Source organism: Lepidochelys kempii, chromosome 10 (genome assembly GCF_965140265.1).
Source record: "Lepidochelys kempii isolate rLepKem1 chromosome 10, rLepKem1.hap2, whole genome shotgun sequence".
Taxonomy (NCBI): Eukaryota; Metazoa; Chordata; order Testudines; family Cheloniidae; genus Lepidochelys; species Lepidochelys kempii.
In genome coordinates, this window is record NC_133265.1 from 53,887,346 (window position 1) to 53,906,245 (window position 18,900).

Below are 18,900 nucleotides of genomic sequence, written 5' to 3' on the forward strand. Positions count from 1 at the left end.
CAAGGATACAAGAGAATCCTATGATATTCTAATGAACAAGAAGAGTGATGCTCCATTAGTTGAAATTGACTCTTCAGTGTGTTGTGTTATATGCTTGTATTTGTGATTTATCTGACTCAAAGTACTAACTGTGTGTGTGAGAGAGAGAGATGTGGGGGGAGTTGTTTTGTTTTAAGTGTCATGCAGCTGTTTATTGCTTTTCTTTGTTCCCTTTTTTCCTGGTAATTTTTTGTGCTACAATATGTATGTATAGGATGCAGAGAACACTTCTAGGGTCTTGCCTTAAAGTTTCTTTGATTCTGAACTCGAACGTTAATGTTGTGTTTGAATATTTGTTTTCAAATATTTTTTATTCAGTAATCTAAAAAAAACTGGATATTTTAATTAACTTGTTTTTGCTTGTTAATGTTTAAAATGTCATTGTTTATTTCTTTTTTTTTATTAATTTGTTTTAGGACATTAGTTTGGATCCAAATGCTGAAAAGCTTGCTTTAAAATATTGTCCACAAGTAGTTTTAAATAGTCAGTCATTATTTACTTTGTTGAATAATCATGGACTAAACTACAAGGAACAGTGGGAAATACCAGTTTCTGTTAAAATGATCCCTGTTGCAGGTACAGTATGTTTTGTTCACGGGGTTTGTGGTTTTTATAGTCACCTTTCCAGAGGTACACAGAGAAGAGAATTTCAAAATCCTAATTGTCCAAATAGTCTTTCCCTACATATGCATACTTATGCTTATACATTGATTCCCTGTAACACTATGAATTATTAGCCAAATATGTGCTTCTGTTTTCATTGTTATAAGATTACTTAGGTGTTTCTTTTGCACCGCACCGCTATCTTGTAGCTTAGGATTCTTTTTAATGGTCTGAGATCTAACTTCTCAGTAATCATACTACACGTTAACCCTTCCACTTAATTAATCTAAGTGTGCAGGAAACATTTACAAGTTACAAAACCAGCTTTGTTTCTTAATGAGGGAATGGTGATTGTGTTTCAGATAGAGCATTCAGGCTTTTTAAGTTTTGTCAAATCAGTTTGCATAAACACACACCGGCCAACAAAAAGAAGACAAGAGAAGGGAAAAATAAGAAAATAGTACTCCTTTTCTGGTCTGGTGGTAGATGGGGATAGTCATTTTAGACAGTTTCATGGTGGGGTTATGGCTCTTTCCTTAGGCATACAGAGTCTGGTCCATGTAAATTCTCTGATTGAAAAGGGTGGATTAGAGGCACAATCTCATAGCTAGATGTAGTTTCCCCCTCTTTCCTGGTAACAGGAACCAGTGGCACTGCCATCAGAATGTTCAGGCAAAACCAAGTCTATCACCTAGAGTTCATTGGTAAAATCTGAGAAATTCCTTGACTTCAAGTCTATAGGCATGGCATTCATGACTGGCATCAGAAAATAAAGAAAAGCAAAGGGAAAAAATGAACACAAAATAAAACCAACAAAAGCAGAGAGAGAGATGAGCTTAGGCCCTTTTGGGTTACTCTGGTTTTTAGACTTGATTGGCCCATAGAAAATTACTCGGCGTTCACAACAGTCTTTCTGGAAGTTTCTAGTAGCTTTTCTAACTGATTTAGGAGCCTAAATCTCAATTTCAGAGAGGATTTAAGCACTTTTTGGCTTCCAAGTGTTTAAATCTTTTTTGAAAATGAGACTGAGCCCTGGTTGATACTACAGAGTTAGGTTGACGTAAGGCAGCATATATCAACCTAGCTCTGTAAGCGTCCACAGTAAAATGTAGCTCCTTTCTATGTAATTCACCCACTACAACGATTTAATAACTCTACCTTCGTGAGAAGTGTAGTGCTTAGGTCGATTATAGTTAGGTTGATGCAGTGTCAGTGTAGATACTGCGTTGCTTATGTCGACTGCTGCTGCATTTCAGAAGCCTTCCCGCAATGCACCACGCTGACAGTTAAATCAGTGCAAGCGCTGCTGGTGAGCACATACATCACTGACACAAGGAGCGTAGTGTGGACATGCAAAAGCAATTTAATTACTGCGGTGACTGTATGTTAACGTAACTTAGGTTGACTTAATTTTGTAATGTTGTCATACCTTTAGGCTCCTGAATCAGTTAAGTGTTGCAATGATGTGTGCACTAAATGCCTAAATACCTTTAAAAGTTTAGGCCTAAATCAAATACACTCACTCTGTTAGAAGTAACCCAAGTCAATTGTTCCTATTGTCATGACCAATCTCAGTGTTTAAAACATTGGTTTTCAGCCTGTGGTCTGCGGACCTTGGGGGTCCACAGACTGCCTAAGATTTCCACCTTCATTAAAAAATTTTTAATAAATTTTATAATAAAAAAAGGTTGAGAACCACTGGTTTAAAACAAAAGATTACTTCATACATGTGGCACACCTATCATTTCAGTGTCACTTTTGAAAGTCTACAGGATTTGTTCTTCTCAAGAGTATGTATGTTGCTCTTCCTTGCAAATGAACACCTACAAAAATGATGTTCCAAAACTTGAGAATTTTTGAATTTTTGACTCAGATATTGTGTGTTTCCAGTGTGTTTGATCATTTTGAAAAGCAAAAACCAATGACTTAAAATGGATTAATCAATATACCCAGACATACTGTAATCAGATTAAAAAATAAAACAAAACATGGATGTGATTTAACACCTCATATCATCTTCAGTGAATATGGTTTAATGTGTATCTGATATATTTTTGTCAACTGTAAAAGTGCAGTTATGGTCAACAAATTGACTGTAAAAATGGCACACCTTAATATCTCCAGTGTGTTTACTGTGTACTTATTTTTCTGACTGAAATATTTTTTTCCACCTGTTAGCCCTGGGGCCCTGGGAGACAAAGCTGGTTTCTAATCTAGTTCACACATCAACAACAGAATTATTTCATTTCAGTTATATAACATTTATTACTGTCATGGTGACCTATATCAAATGTAGCAACACTATACACCAATACCTATCTCAGATAATTCCGTTAAGTGAAAGCTATTAACTATATCAAAGAACAGCAAGACTCCTTCTGATGAAGCAGAAGGGGGTGGGAAGAAGAATCTTGTGATATTATTTGAAAGATGCCATCCCATCTCATAAAAGCCATTAGTTGTCTCAGAATTACATTTCAGTGTTGTACCATGATCTGCATGTTTGGGTTTTTCTTTCATTTAAAAACAAAGTCAGGGAGCATGAAAATTCAGCTATTTTTATAGCTGTGATTTTGGTGCTTCAGGAGGAAGCAGCCATCTAGGATGCAGGTATCATGGCCTTTCTGCTCAATATTATTATGCTTTTCAGTTAAAAATCCGTTCAGTTAATATAGTTTAGCTGGAGTTATTAATTTATTCCATAAATTCATTGAAGGAAAACATGAGGCAGTTTTCTATAATAATCTGGAAATGAGCCAAGAAGGAAATTTCTTTTTCTGTAAAGGAAAAAAGGTCCAGTTTCATGGCAATTATCATAAAAAGTAAACTTTAAAAAAATCAGCTACTGAAGTTACTTCTCTGTTCTTAAGGAGAGAAACTGATAGTTTTTTAGACCTTGTCCTACCTTGTTACTGAGAATAGTAACAATCTCTAGAGATATTGCAATTAACATTGAGTTTGGACACGCTATTTTATATCACATTATTGCAGTGAAATGCCCTCCTTGTGTTTTAAAATTGTAAGCTGTGCTCTTTGTGAAGTAAGTAAATGTGTTCCTTGCAAATTTTATAAATTATAGTAATGTAGGGATGGTATAGAAGAATTAACTGTATAATAAGAGAGCTTCAGAAAAACATCCACCTATAGTTTCATAAAACAAATTAGTAAAAACTTCCTGGAATTGAAAGGGCCAGTGTTACAATGTACTGTTCTATAAATAAGTTAGGTTAGTAGAAGAAACTCCTGCCAGTAGAAAACACAAAAAACTTGTAGTTTAGTCTAAACTAGGTGGTCAAGCGATTTAAAAAAAAAAAAGTAATTGCGTCTCAATCGTGCAATTTTAAAAAAAGTAATCACATTTTAATCGTGCTGTTGAACAATAATAGAATACCATTTATTTAAATATTTGTGGGTGTTTTCTACATTTTCAAATATATTGATTTCAGTTACAACACAGAATACAAAGTGTACAGTGCTCAGTTTATATTTATTTTTGCATACAAGTATTTGCACTGTAAAAAATCGAAAGAAATAGTATTTTTCAATTCACCTACTACAAGGACTGTAGTGCAATCTCTTTATCATGAAAGTTGAACTTACAAATGTAGAAAACAATATAAAATTTTAGAGCCTATAAGTCCACTCATTCCTACTTCTTGTTCAGCCAATGTCTTAGACAAACAAGTTTGTTTACATTTGCAAAAGATAATGCTGCCCACTTCTTGTTTACAATGGCATCTGAAAGTGAGAACAAGCATTCTCATGGCACCGTTGTAGCCGGTGTCGCAAGATATTTATGTGCCAGATGTACGAAAGATTCATATGTCCCTTGATGCTTCACCCACCATTCCAGAGGACATGCGTCCATACTGATGACGGGTTCTGCTCGATAACAATCCAAAGCAGTGCGGACCGATGCATGTTCATTTTCATTATCTGAGTCAGATACCACCAGAAGAAGGTTGATTTTTCTTTTTTGGTGGTTCAGGTTCTGTAGTTTCCGCCTCGGAGTGTTGCTCTTTTAAGACTTCTGAAAGCATCGTCCACACCTCATCCCTCTCAGGTTTTGGAAGGCACTTCAGATTCTTAAACCTTGGGTCGAATGCTGTAGCTATCTTTAGAAATTTCATTTTGGTATCTTCTTTGCATCTTGTCAAATTTGCAGTGAAAGTGTTCTTAAAATGAAGAACATGTGCTGGGTCATCATCCGAGACTGCTATAACATGAAATATATGGCAGAATGCGGGTAAAACAGAGCAGGGGACGTACAGTTCTCCCCCAAGGAGTTCAGTCGCAAATTTAATTAACACTTTTTTTTAACGAGCATCATCAGCATGGAAGCATGTCTTCTCGAATGGTGGTCGAAGCATGAAGGGTCATACGAATGTTTAGCATATCTGGCACGTAAATACCTTGCAATGCCAGCTACAAAAGTGCCATGCAAATGCCTGTTCTCACTTTCTGATGACACTGTAAATAAGAAGAGGGCTGAACAAGAAGTAGGACTGGTGGACTTCTTGAAGTTTTATATTATTTTGTTTTTTGAGTGCAGTTACGTAACAAAAAAAAAAATCTACATTTGTAAGTTGCACTTTCACGACAGAGATTGCACTACAGTATTTGTATTTGTATGGGGTGAATTGAAAAATACTGTTTTTTGTTATTTTGCAGTGCAAATATTTATACTCAAAAATAATATACACTTTGATTTCAATTATTACACAGAATACAATATAAATGAAAATGTAGAAAACATCCAAAATGTTTAATAAATTTCAAAACTGCTATTAATCGTGATTAATTTTATAATTGCGATTAATTTTTTTGAGTGAATCTCCTGAGTTGACCGCGATTAATCGACAGCCCTAGTCTAAACCAATTAAGTCATGCAAATACAAATTTTTTTGTTGGCAGATGAATCTTAGCAGAAGTTTGAATATAGGCTTCCCAATTTTTTTACGTATCTACTACCTTCTGACCATTTTTTCACTTTGTTTCCTCCAGTTTGTTAAAGAAGTTAAAATGTTGTCTTGAGTCAGTGGATTGTGAATTGATGGTGATATGGAATCTCAAAATTTGGTGTGAATGAAAAAAAAATGTATTTTCTTCAATATTTGTTGAATACCCAAGGCAAATAATTGGGAGTTAGGTGGGTAGGGAAATACTTTGTACCACCTCCCATTACAGTTGCTAACCAATTTTTACTTAGCTCGCAGTAAGCCGGGGTGTCAACCTATCCCACAGCAGTCTACTGTGCATTCTGTTCATGTTGACCCTGGTGCTGTGCACTAAAAGTTTTTTGGTGTGCTTTAATCTGCTCCCATTTCAAAGTGGGACAGATCAAAGTGCACTGCAGAATGTTTTGCTGGCAGCGCCACATGGACGCTTAGGCTATGGCTACACTACAGCGCTTTCAGTGGCATGGCTGTACCGATGTAGCTGTGCCGCCGTAGCCGAAGGGAGAGAGCTCTGCCATCAACTTAATTGCTCCAGCCCCCACAAGGGACAGGAACTATGTCAGCGGGAGAAGTTTCCTCCTGGCACTTAGGTCAGTATAACTTAACGTCGCTTATGTTTCTCAAGGATGTGAGTAACTTATACTGACTTAAGCTGCAGTGTGTACGTAGCTTTAGTGTGCAGTGAGCTGGGTGCAGGTTAGATTCACACCCCAGCTTGCTGTAAAATAAGTGTTCATGTAGACAAGCCGTGATAATGGGAGTTCCATACCAGGGAGGGAGTTGGCAAGAGGGGATTGGAAGGAGTGAATACAAATATTTGCTTCATATACAAATACATGAAATTTGCAAACTGTCTAATCTGTAACTGCATTGACTCAATGCATACCTATTTGATAGTTTTCACTTTAATCTGTAGAATGCTAAATTAACACTTTATCACTTAAAGGGCTCCCATCATGTGTGATGTTATCAAGAGGGTGGTCTTATTCTCTGAAATAACCAAACTCTTCAGTATACTTTTTTTGTTTAAAGTGTGTGTCTTACCTTCAAATGATTTTGTAAAGATTAATTTCACTGATCTCCCCCCACCCCGTAAAATTAACTACATTTTCAAGGGTATCTCCATTGTCTTCAGATTAAGTTGTCTATGATATGAATGTTGCACTTAAGACAAAGTCTAAAAATAGGAGGGCATTACAACTGACTGTGGCTAAGGATATAGTTTAGGTTGCTGAACATTCCTTGCTGGTAATGAGACATGAAATGGAAAAAAACAAGCTTGACGCTCAGAGCCGTGGATCAGTTTGTGAGGCTGGCAGTTGGAGAAAATATCTTTTTTTATTTGCAAACTGAACATACTTGATATGGGAATCGGTGAGATATAATGAATATGAGACCCCAAAATGCTAATTTTACAAATTAACTTTTCAGGATAGAACTGCACTTTTAAATAGTATGTGAAACTGAAGTAAGCTGTCAACCTATTGCATATTACTGCCATGGGAACCTGATAAATTTCACTTCTCCTAGATGTATTTGTTCCCCAACGAATAAGCAATAGAAACGAATTATTTTTTTTTCACCCTTTTTAATTTGACTGTAAAATGGTTTTGAATACAAGTCAGAGGAACGAAGTTTAATATTTAAATTACCTAATGATTTTTCTTTAGAGTATGGGAAACGTAAACCCTGTCCTTCTCTTAAAAGGTGCCAAACCAGTCAAAGTGATTTATATTGACTCACCACTCCCAAAAAAAGAGATAACTGTGAGAGAGAAGAACCAGATTTTTCATGAAATCCCGCTGGACACTCTGACTTCCAAAAATTCAATTATTCCAGTCTCTGCTGTGTTGATGGACAATCCATTTGAGGAAAAGATGTTTCAGTGGGACGTATGTAGCTGTCTGTCTTTTCAAAAATATGCTAGCTTATTTCCTTGATCTTTGTGTTCTGCAGTAATATTGGGGGGGGAACAAGGTTCTCTCCATTATTATCACTGAATTATGGAGTGAGGTTTTTTTGAATGCATCTCTCTCTTCTTAAATGCTTCTGTCCAATCTAGTCTGATTACTGATGTGTGCCCTCTTTAAATATATTTGTTTGTGTGACTTACGTAGATGGCAGTTTTCATATTGTTTCTTCCCTTTATTCATATTTTGAAAGGCTCTTGTGACTCTTAGATTTAGAGGTGTTTTATACGTAAATTACTGAAATATTTTTCTTTGCGTCTTCAAAATAATGTCTGGTGGGTACAACATTTTGTGCATCTCTGTTGCATTAGATTTAGCAATTTGTTTTACTTTGCTGTGATGCACTTTATTGTTGATTTAATTTTTCTTTGTTATATGAAGATGCCTCCTGATGCTTGTCAATTAAGAAGGACTCAGACTCTGGACCACAGGGATCTAGACTTTGACAATGATGTCACAGAATTGGAGACCTTTGGAGCAACATGTAAGCCCTTGAAGACATCCAGAACGGAAAATCCTCCTGCTAACATATGTAAAACTCTGTCAGACAAGCTAAAAATAGAGGAACAGTTGGTATCTATTGTAAGAGATGGTGCTGAAGAGGGAACAAGCAAAGTTAACGAGCAGGGATTTTCAGCATGTAGTAATATGCAGAATGTGAACAAGACACAACTACCGTCATCGATTGGTGATGTCATGTGGGCTGATTCTGATGAAAAGTCCTCCATTAAAGGCCTTGATTCAGATGAAGTTGAGTTAAATGATGAGCAACATGGTACGGCCACAAACAAAGTATTGGACAGTTGTACGAAGTTAAATACTTCGGCTAAAACTGATAGTTTCAAGAGAGAATCTGAAATTACAGAAGTAAATGAGACTCCCATTTCTTTTTGCAATAGTGATACTGATGAAGAACGTTTGATTATTGACACAGAATGTAAAAGTGTGGAATATTGCAAAGCAGCTGTGTTCAGTTCTAATCCAGACTCTGGAGCAGATATACCTAAATCACCCTTCCCAATACAAACTTCATCAAGTAGCTTGGCTAACTCTTCAGAGAGCCCAGACCAGAAGAAAATTGCTTCCAAAAAACCTTTCAAAAGGCTGTCTAAAGAATTTGACCCTCTTGGACAAATTTTGAAAATGCAAACTGAACTGCTTAAGCCGCCTTCCCCAAAAGCTCCTGAGCAGCCACTGGTAAATTGTGATAAAAGTTCTAATCCTACACCAAGCCTTGTGCCACCACCTTCAAAACCCACTGTAGCTTCCAGCGTGGAGCCTGCTGCAAATATGAGCAGCTTACCTAAACTTACATGGACTTCACATTTTCAGGGAGCTTCAAAGGGTAAGTGTTGTGTTCAGTGTATGCAAAGTTGGAAGGAGAATTTGATAAGGCAGCCACAGAAGCCGTAATTCAGTCCTGTTGAAAGCAGTAGTGGTAGCAAATGTGTTAATTTTTGAGGGTGGAGGAGAGGTGATGGAGCTTGGAACAGCACTTTATTGTGTGTGAGTGATAAGGAAAATCTTGGATGCTCTGCTTAAATGCAGAAAATGTGCAGAAAATCTTTGTAGCTATATTGATCCTTGATGGAAAATGTATAAAGAAGGTAAAATTTTATTTGATTTATTTTACTATTGAGCCAGCAAAAAAGAGTTACAGTACCTAAGCTTTCAGGCCAAGAAGGGACCCGGTCTTTCAACAGCTTCTCAAGCTTTGGTGGGACTCCAAATATTGTGTTCGTCACTCATGGTCCATTAAAATGGCCATATTATTTGTAAAATATATTGAAATACATTTATTCTCTATCTCATTTATATCTTCACTAAAAATCTACGGTCTGATTATCATTTGTGCCAATGAGAATTAGTCCCTGTCACTGCATCACTGCCCCATGTGCATTTTTGTGGCAGAACACAGTGCTGTAGCTTCTCTGCCTCAGTTTTCCTGACAGAGTTTAGAGTCCAGTTCGGAGGTTTATGTGACTCAGCCTTCTGGCCAGCTCGCTCCAAAAGTTCAAACCCCTTTAAGGGTAGCAGAGTCCGAAGTCTCAGTACAAACCAAACAAGTCTTTCTCCCAGTAGGGCTTAGTTCTCTGCTTCTTTTGGGATTATTTGTCTATTCATCCTCTGGTCTCAGCTCTAAGTCCCTGCACCCCTTTCCTTAAGGTAGGGCACCTCTTCTGTGGCCTGGCTTAACAACCATCAGCAGGTAACAGGTACTTCCAGAGTGTTCTTCCATCTTTTTATGTTCCATTCAATTCAAACTGGTGGAAGGAGGTTTGCTTTACAATATCAAGTGCTGCTTTTCAGTCCCAAAGAAATTGTCTAATCCTTTTGTGGTGAAAATAAATGGACGGTGACTTTTGGGTATTTGTGACCAAAGAAGGAGATGGGTATTGTACAACTTGTAAACAATAGGACATCATTTTTCTCTTCTTACTTTTGGTGTTAATGCTCCTGGCCATTGTGCCAGCAAGCCAGAATCAGCTGAGTAATACTGAATGAATGGGGAACCCCATAACTAAGAAGCAAGGGATAGAGGGCGGTAGTGGTTGAAAGTTAGCTCTCTGAGTGGTGCTGGCAATAGTAAAAGGAAGAAAACCTGGGGAAACTTTCAATTAAGCTGAAATGAGGGTTTAAAAAGGTAGTTTCGTCGACACCATTTTTTTTATCCAATTTTTTTTCATCACTCTAACCATATATTTACCCTTCCAGCTCAGGATGTAATTCCCAGCTCAGTGAGACATACCCATGCTAGCTGTGATCAGCCTAGGGTACTAAAAAAATAGAAGTGTAGCTGCGGTATCAGAGATGCTGGTGCACACTCAGAGCAGCGAGCCCTCATGCCGCCACAGCTACTCTTCTAATTTTAGCACACTATCTCAATCAGAGTGGGTATATCATCTCAACCTGGGAATTACACCCTCAGGTGTTCACACCTGCCCTCAATCAGAGTGGGTATATCCTCTCAACCTGGGAATTACACCCTCAGGTGTTCACACCTGCCCTCAATCAGAGAGGTACAAATTTGTTCTTTTACACTTGGCCCAGAGATACAGGGGCAAAAGTAGGTTTGTATGCCATCTCACAGCTCCTCAGTTTGGGGGTCAGTTAAGCATCCAGCGCTATTACATGGAGGTAACTCTCAGAAGGCATCATAAATAGATTTTTTGGCCCTTTTGTGTGCCCCCAGTGGATGGGCTGACTATCTGGCCTGATGACAGGTTTCAGAGTAACAGCCATGTTAGTCTGTATTCGCAAAAAGAAAAGGAGTACTTGTGGCACCTTAGAGACTAACCAATTTATTTGAGCATAAGCTTTCGTGAGCTACAGCTCACTTCATTGTGAAGTGAGCTGTAGCTCACAAAAGCTTATGCTCAAATAAATTGGTTAGTCTCTAAGGTGCCACAAGTACTCCTTTTCTGTCTGGCCTGAGTGTATGCAGGATGTCAGCATTTGAAATATGCATTGTAGTTGTAGTCATGTGAGTACCAGAGTCTTGGACAAGGTGGGTGTGACGTTCGTCTGGTGTTATCTGGACAAGTGATCTGCTAGGTCACTCCGATTCTTGACTCTGGGAGCCAGCCTTACCCTGCTCTGCTGTGAGAACCCCCACACCTGGGCTGTTCACGCACAGTCTCTGGCATGTAAATTGCTTGGATTGTGCAACCGAATGACACTAGCCAATATCTCCAGTCCCAGACACAACCCTAGGAACCTCCATCTTGCAGCGTCCAGTTGTGCCCGCTGGACGCTGCAAGCTTATGTGAGTTTGTCAATTTAACAAAAGGCATCCCAAAAGGCATCTCTGACACACTTCAAACCAAATGCACTGCTTCAGGTAGAATAAACAAACAGATTTTTTAACTATAAAGATAGATTTTAAGTGATTATAAGTCAAAGTATAACAAGTTGGATTTGGTCAAATGAAATAAAAGCAAAACGCATTCTAAGCTGATCTTAACACTTTCAGTGCCCTTACAAACTTAGATGCTTCTTATCACAGGCTGACTGGTTGCCCTTCAGCCAGGCTCCACCCTTTGATCAGCGCTTCAGTCACTTGGTGGTGATGTCTGTAGATGGAGGTGGAAGAGAGAGGAAGAGCATGGCTAATGTCTCTCCCTCCTTGTATCATGTTCTTTCTTCCCTCTTGGCTTTGCCCCCCCTTCAGGGTCAGGTGAGCATTACCTCATCACAGTCCCAAACTGACCAAAGGAAGTGGGGTGACTCGCTCGAGAGTCCGACAGATCCTTTGCTGTTGCCTAGGCCAATGTCGTTTGTTCCTGTGAACTGCCCCTCTGGTCTTGGGGAGCTTTTTCCTGGGCTTACCTTAAGCCATGAGGACACATTTTCAGCATCATAACTATATACATGAAATTAAAACCCATAAATTACTGTAACATTACTTTAACAACAATGCTCAGTGCATCATGAGCCTTCCGAAGACCCCCCATATGACAAACTTTGCATTGGATACCCCACAGTCATTTTACAAGGATGAACATGGGGGTGCTGGGTGTTCCCCCGAGGTACGGAACGTCACAGTGAGTGAGGTAATATCTTTTCTTGGACAAACTTCTGTTGGTGAGGGAGACATTCGAAAGTCAGTTTTCTTAGTTTGAAGCATAAATATGTTAAAAATCAAACATCTTGCCACGTACATGGTGTTTCACAAAATTATACACTAGTTTAGTAGCTGCTGGATCAAAAGCCTAAAAATGTCTTTATTCTGAATATGAAACCTAAAAAGAAAGAGGCAAAGAACTACAGGTCATGTGCAGTGATGGCAATGAAAGCAATTAATCTAGAACTCCTACATTTAGAGATGGCAGCTGCCAAAACACCATTGTTGCTGTGTTTTGAAGCCATCAAAAATTATGTATTACTCTAAATCTATATAGGTCCAAGAAAGACATCCAGTTTTATTAATTGCAATTCTATATTTTAGTAGATGCATTTTAAACCAAACTGACGATGAGCTTCGGGCAATAAGAGTTCCCGTACCCATGCAACCCTGGCACTTTTTTTTAGGTCTTTTAGTCTTTTTAAGCCTGTAGCACTTGTCCCCAGCCATGGGCTTGGTCTCCTAACTACTATGATTATAGCTGTGTACAGTATTCTAAATCTTTTCTCTCTAAATCTTAATAAATCACAGAATTAAATTCACATTCACTAACAACCTCTGATTCCACAGATGATCACAGTATTTGGGACAGAATCTGCCATGTTACAGCAGAGTAGATTCAGATTTACTACTTTTGTCTTCAGTGGAGTCATTCCGGGTGTCCACTGGTGCAACAGAGGTCAGACTCTGACCCTCCATTTGTATTAGAACAGCAGCCTAGTGTTCTGTTTGCATAAGAATAGCTGTGACTAGGGCAAAATATATGCAAGTGTTTAGTATACTTTTAGTTATTACACAGGATTGGTCCATGACATTTTCTAGGTTTGGTTTATCTAGAAATTCATAGCAAGTGACCCCTCTGGTTTGATAAGACAATTTTACAAACCTCTAACTAAAAGATAAAATACAATAAATGTTTTATTCTACTCTGAGAGGGAAAAAAATCTAATTACTTTCTTGTAAAGACTATGTGAGCCTGTTTTCTGTTTTTATTTATTTTCAAAAGGATTGCTCCCAAATGAACTTAAGACGCTCGTTGAAGACCAGTCAGAATACACAGCTCCTCAGGATGGCAATCTTGTATATAAATTGTTCAGTCTGGATGACCTGCTGTTACTCGTACGTTGCAGTGTACAAAAAGTAAGGACAGGGCCACGATCCTATAATAAAAGACAAATCAGAAAGGTAAAGATCTTGCTTTTGGCACCTTTTACATATGTGCTTGACCGAAACTTGTTCCATTAACAAAACTTTTATTTAAAGTGCTCTAAGGAGATAAAGGCATTGCCTCAAGCGCTGCAGTATTGTTTACACACACTTATTCCTTTAATGTATTTCATCCAGTCCTCACTAATGCATCCTTTTGTATTTTGTTCATTTCTGTAACTGTCCAATTTCTATCCGATGCGCAATTATTTTCTGTAGGGAGAGAGGCAAGGATATCTTTTGACTTGTGTAGCCCCATTTAGTTCATGCAGTTAAGTACTTTAGGGTCTGATCCCTCACACTTAGTGTGGTGACACTCCCACAATGGAAATTTGGTCTCATTAAGTTAGGAGATCGCTGCTCTATTGCTCGTGCTCTCACACTTTGTGTGACCTTGAGCAAGTCAGTTAATCTCAACTGTACGCTTGTAAAATGGAAATAATTATAGTTACCTCACAAGGGTTGTGGGAATATTAGTATTTGTAAATTGCATTTAGATCCTAGGAAGATGATGCAGAAATGCAGAGTATCAGAGGGGTAACCATCTTAGTCTGATGAAGTGAGCTGTAGCTCACGAAAGCTCATGCTCAAATAAATTGGTTAGTCTCTAAGGTGCCACAAGTACTCCTTTTCTTTTTGCGAATACAGACTAACACGGCTGTTCCTCTGAAACCTGTCATCTTAGTCTGTATCCACAAAAACAAAGGGAAGTCCGGTGGCACCTTAAAGACTAGCAGATTTATTTGGGCATAAGCTTTCGTGGGTAAAAAAAACACTAAAGCTTATGCCCAAATAAATCTGTTAGTCTTTAAGGTGCCAACGGACTCCTTGTAGAAATGCAAAGGACTCTTATTTTATGTATCACATACAAAAAAACTACATTAGAACAATGTTCAGGTTCCAAAATCAAGCACTCAAAAGTTAGGAATTGCATATGTACAAGAGGGCTGAATTAAGGTTGTGCCAGGTACCCCTTAATTCTGACATTTCTTAACTTTTTTAGCATTTGACTTTGCAACTTTAAAATTCTTTTACCTTTTTATGAAAAATATAATTTACTCATTTAAAAAAAAAAAAAAAAAAAAAAAGCAAACTGAAACACTCCCTCCCCACAAAACAGAACACAACCAGAAATTCCCTGATGTGGAACCATACTGACCCTCACATGGGTCATCAGCAGGGTTGGGACCTTTAGATCCATAGCAGAAACATCTTGACCACTGCAGCTAATGAAGTAACTGGGAGGAGCAGAGTCTTCTCTATGTGAGACAGATACTAGATGGGGAGTATGAGACACGCCTTTGTTGCCAGCACCAGACAAACCTGTACTGAGCACGTGCAAATTATGATTTTCAAAAGCTTATAATTTAGCAAAATATAAGAGAATTTTCATGAAGAGAGCAAAAGGTACCTCTTTGGCATCAGAGTGACCTGTCTGCCACATTTCAAGTCCCTGCTACAAAGCATCGATATGTAAGTGTGTTTTAACTTTGGAAAAACATCGTATTTTCCCCCAAACCCATTCTTGGAAATGCTTCAGCCGTTCACACTGAAATTTGAAAAGAAAGGTCAGCATGAAGCAAACTCAGAAAATTGCAGGTGAATGGTTCAAATTCAGCAAAGTTATAAGCAAATGAAATCAGGGTCTTGTAATGGAAAGTGTTAAGCAACCTTAACTATAAGCACTGCTGCCAGCTCTGCCTGTATTTATTTCAGTAGTGGGCCTTGGTTTCCTTGTGATAAAATTGGAGTAGGGTTTTCACTAAAACATCAGGGAATTCCACCTTCTGATCTGGGTTGTTCATGCTCTTTTTATGCTATGGAGAATCCCTCATGTAAAGCTATAGAATGCTCACTTCTCCTTCCTTTTGCATCTTGGTGAGGAGAGAGAGAGAACCGCACTGGCATATGAAACACATTGTAACAGACCTAGCAGCAGCACCAGAGGAGCCTTTATATAGCTGGAAGTGGAGAGGAGGTGGACGTAACCCTGGGTGGTACAAACATGTTGCTTGATATTGGTATATTAGGTCAGGGGTTCTCAACCTTTTTCTTTCTGAACCACCCCCATCCTCCCAATACTATTAAAAACTCCATGGTCCACCTGTGCCACAACTGTTTTTCTGCATATAAAAGCCAGGGCTGGTGTTAGTGGGTAGCAAGCAGGGGAATTGCCCAGGCACAATGCCACAGGGGTCCCTAGGTCATTACACATATTGAATCTATTTCCTGAAGTTAAGTATCCTCACACCTTCTTGTCAACTGTTTAAATGAGCCATCTTGATTATCACTACAAAAGTTTTTTTCTCCTGCTGATAATAGCTCATCTTAATTAATTAGCCTCTTACAGTTTGTATGGCAACTTCCACCTTCTGTGTATATGTATCTGTCTATCTATCTATCTTCTTACTGTATGTTCCATTCTATGCATCCGATGAAGTGGGCTGTAGCTCATGAAAGCTTATGCTCCAATAAATTTGTTAGTCTCTAAGGTGCCACTAGTACTCCTGTTCTTTTTACGAAGCTAAGATGCTCAGGCTTTGGCTTCAGCCCCTCAGGGCAGGGCTTTCTCAGCCCCTCAGCCTTAACGCCAGCCCTGCTCTTTCGTTTATTTGGTGGACCCCCTGAGACCTGCTCAGAGATTTCCTAAAGGCCTCGGACCCCTGGCTGAGAACCAATGTATTAGGTGATATTGAATGAAATGAAGTAAAGGGAGAAAAATTTTAAGTGGAATTTTCTCATGTCACTCCTACAATGCTTTGTCGTGCCTTTTTTTCCCTGTCCTTTGCCAATCAAAGGTAAAGGTAGTAAATGGTCCCAAACTGCTAGAAAGACTGGAGGCAGCCGTAGAGTTTCCCAGAACACAAAGGGGGATGGTAGGAGGAATCTGGTTTGCAGGTCGGCCAGAAGATCATATCTCGGTTTCCAGAAGGCCCACAGACCCACTTCATTCTGTTGAAAAAGCTGCTATGAAGTGTTTCACAGCAGATGGTTGCACTTGAGAAACAAAAGTCTATCTCAGTATCATGGGAATTCCTAATATTCCAGTATAGACTTTGCCTAGCTTGGAATCAAAAACTTACTCTGAAATCATCAGGGGATTCCGGTGCTTTGAGTAGATCCTCTAGTCTAAGACTTTCATTTGGTGAATTTAGCATGTTACCTCATGCCTAAAAACACATACAATCTCTGAGACTTTTGGAATATGCTCACATATTGCCTATCTCTATTAATGCAGAATTCAGTCTCCATTATGCTTTGATTATTCCCCAAGGTTCACTGATCAGTACATTATTTGGAGGAGTTATCGCTGTTTAGATACTAGCTCCTTTCTTGTAAATGCTCATAAGTGACTACCTAGTACGTTGCTTAAATCATAGAATCATAGAATATCAGGGTTGGAAGGGACCCCAGAAGGTCATCTAGTCCAACCCCCTGCTCAAAGCAGGACCAATTCCCAGTTAAATCATCCCAGCCAGGGCTTTGTCAAGCCTGACCTTAAAAACCTCTAAGGAAGGAGATTCTACCACCTCCCTAGGTAACGCATTCCAGTGTTTCACCACCCTCTTAGTGAAAAAGTTTTTCCTAATATCCAATCTAAACCTCCCCCACTGATGACTGTTTTTTGCTTCTTGCTATGGTATTACACATTTTCCCCTCAAGCTCTGAGGGACAATAGTGTTGGGGGGAGATTTATGTTACCAGAGGTTTTAATGCATTTTCCCCAAAAAGGATAATTTTTGAAGTGTTGATTTTGGGATTCATGGGATTTTAGTATTTGCACTCAATTTCAAATCTTAAAAATTAATAATTACTTTGAACTAATAGTGAAGGAGTCTTCCATGGGAAGGTCTACATGTAGATTAAAGACTTCTAATATCTCATTTTGTCAGCTCTTCAGGGCTTCTGCTTTCATTCACAATCATAATTATGAGCTTTGTTATTTATTAATAGTTGTGCTTCCATCCGCTGAAAGTTAAAGCTGTGCGTACAAACTCTACACTTCTGAAGTAATTTTAGGTTGGGGGGAAAGCTTTATTTCCATTCATTGTAGATAAAAGGAAAACTGATGTTCTATGTATTTTAAACACAAAATGTTAGTGTTAAAATGGAAATTATATTTTTGGATTTTAAATGTGTTCTTGGTATATAATATGTATGGCATTTTCCTTTCCCTCTAATAGGTTATTTCAGAAGTAGAACAATTGTCTAATTTTTCTTGAATTCCTGGAGGTGGCAGCAGATGGCAGAGTCTAATAACTTTACCTAATTAGGAATTTATTAGATTGTAGTTTGCTTATACATAAAAGCTTACTTAGAGTAATTTTTCTATTTTTTATATTTTTCACCTTTCTTTAATATAATATTTGTTTAAATTTACAGTGTTTCATGTAAAATGTTCTGTTGTACCAAAATCCTGTGTAATTATTCTCTTGCTTCTTGAGTGAGTGATATTTAGAAGGCTGTGATGATTGTCGTATACTAAAAAGTAATTAAGGTGCTGTAATAACTTGTAGATAATTAATGGCCTTTTGGCTAATATTATTTTTACTTACAGCATATTCCAGTGTACATATTACCAAAAGTAGAATATCAAGCCTATTATGGAGTAGAAGCTCTTACAGAAAGTGAAATATGTCGGTTGTGGACAGAGAGCTTGTTGCATTCTAAATGCTTATTTTATGTTGGTAAGTTTGTGTATATTCTTGTCCAATTTGTATGTTTGAGTATTGTATCTGGGATTTTAATCAAGAGTGGTGTTTTTCTTCGTTTGGTAACTGATTTATTCACTTAGGGCCTCTTAGTTTATTACTTTGCTATTACCTGTTGCAATTTCAACCATAATGTTAAAGATACTTGTTAACAAAACAGTATTTACATATTGCAATGAGAGATTAGGTATTTGGCTAAGACAATATTGAGTCATTTGGTTTGATGTTATAGTGAGGGAAAAGGTAAAGTGCCACATTTTTTTTTTCAATATGAGATGAGCAGTACTTCCTGTGTGTTCAACCCCTTGATGATGATGAATAAACGGAGAATGAAATAAGAGGCAAGAGAATTTGAATAAGTTCTACCATTGAATCTGTCTTCCTTTACTAAGCTCTAGCCTTTGTGAGTGAGACTGTCATAGCAAACAGAATTTCCTCTTTGACCTCGCTCTGTCCCAGACATTGTGACTCTCATATTTAATTTTAATATGTCAAAGTTTAAAAAAATAAGCGTAATTGCAAGAGCAATTCCTGCCTTTTTCTGAAACTGCTTGTTCCACTTTAAACACTTCATGTGCAAAAGTTTTCATACAGCTAATTACAAAAAAACTGAAAATATTGTACAGTTTCAAAAATCTAAGGAACTGGGAATAATTTTCTGGTTTGTGGTTTCGCTGCATTCTGTAAAAACATTTTATAACCTTTCTTTGCTATTTCTGTGTTTTGAAATTGTGAAACACTAAACATCTTTAAGAGATTGCATTGAATGTAGAATATTAGGATTTCAG

At 38.0% G+C, this 18,900-nt stretch overlaps 1 protein-coding gene across 7 annotated transcripts in view; it reads left to right on the plus strand.

Annotated features, from left to right (window-relative positions):
* ICE2 (interactor of little elongation complex ELL subunit 2) overlaps window positions 1–18,900 on the plus strand; it is a 56,131-nt gene that overhangs the window by 23,832 nt on the left and 13,399 nt on the right. For 4 of the 7 annotated variants that reach the window (XM_073303629.1, XM_073303631.1, XM_073303630.1 and 1 more), the window contains 5 exons: window positions 456–615; window positions 7,308–7,492; window positions 7,952–8,915; window positions 13,201–13,379; window positions 17,959–18,088. In XM_073303629.1, the coding sequence (XP_073159730.1) occupies window positions 456–615; window positions 7,308–7,492; window positions 7,952–8,915; window positions 13,201–13,379; window positions 17,959–18,088 (1,618 nt within the window). The remainder of the gene's footprint in view (window positions 1–455; window positions 616–7,307; window positions 7,493–7,951; window positions 8,916–13,200; window positions 13,380–17,958; window positions 18,089–18,900) is intronic. The other 3 variants (XM_073303632.1, XM_073303635.1, XR_012153965.1) reach the window with 2 other exon arrangements.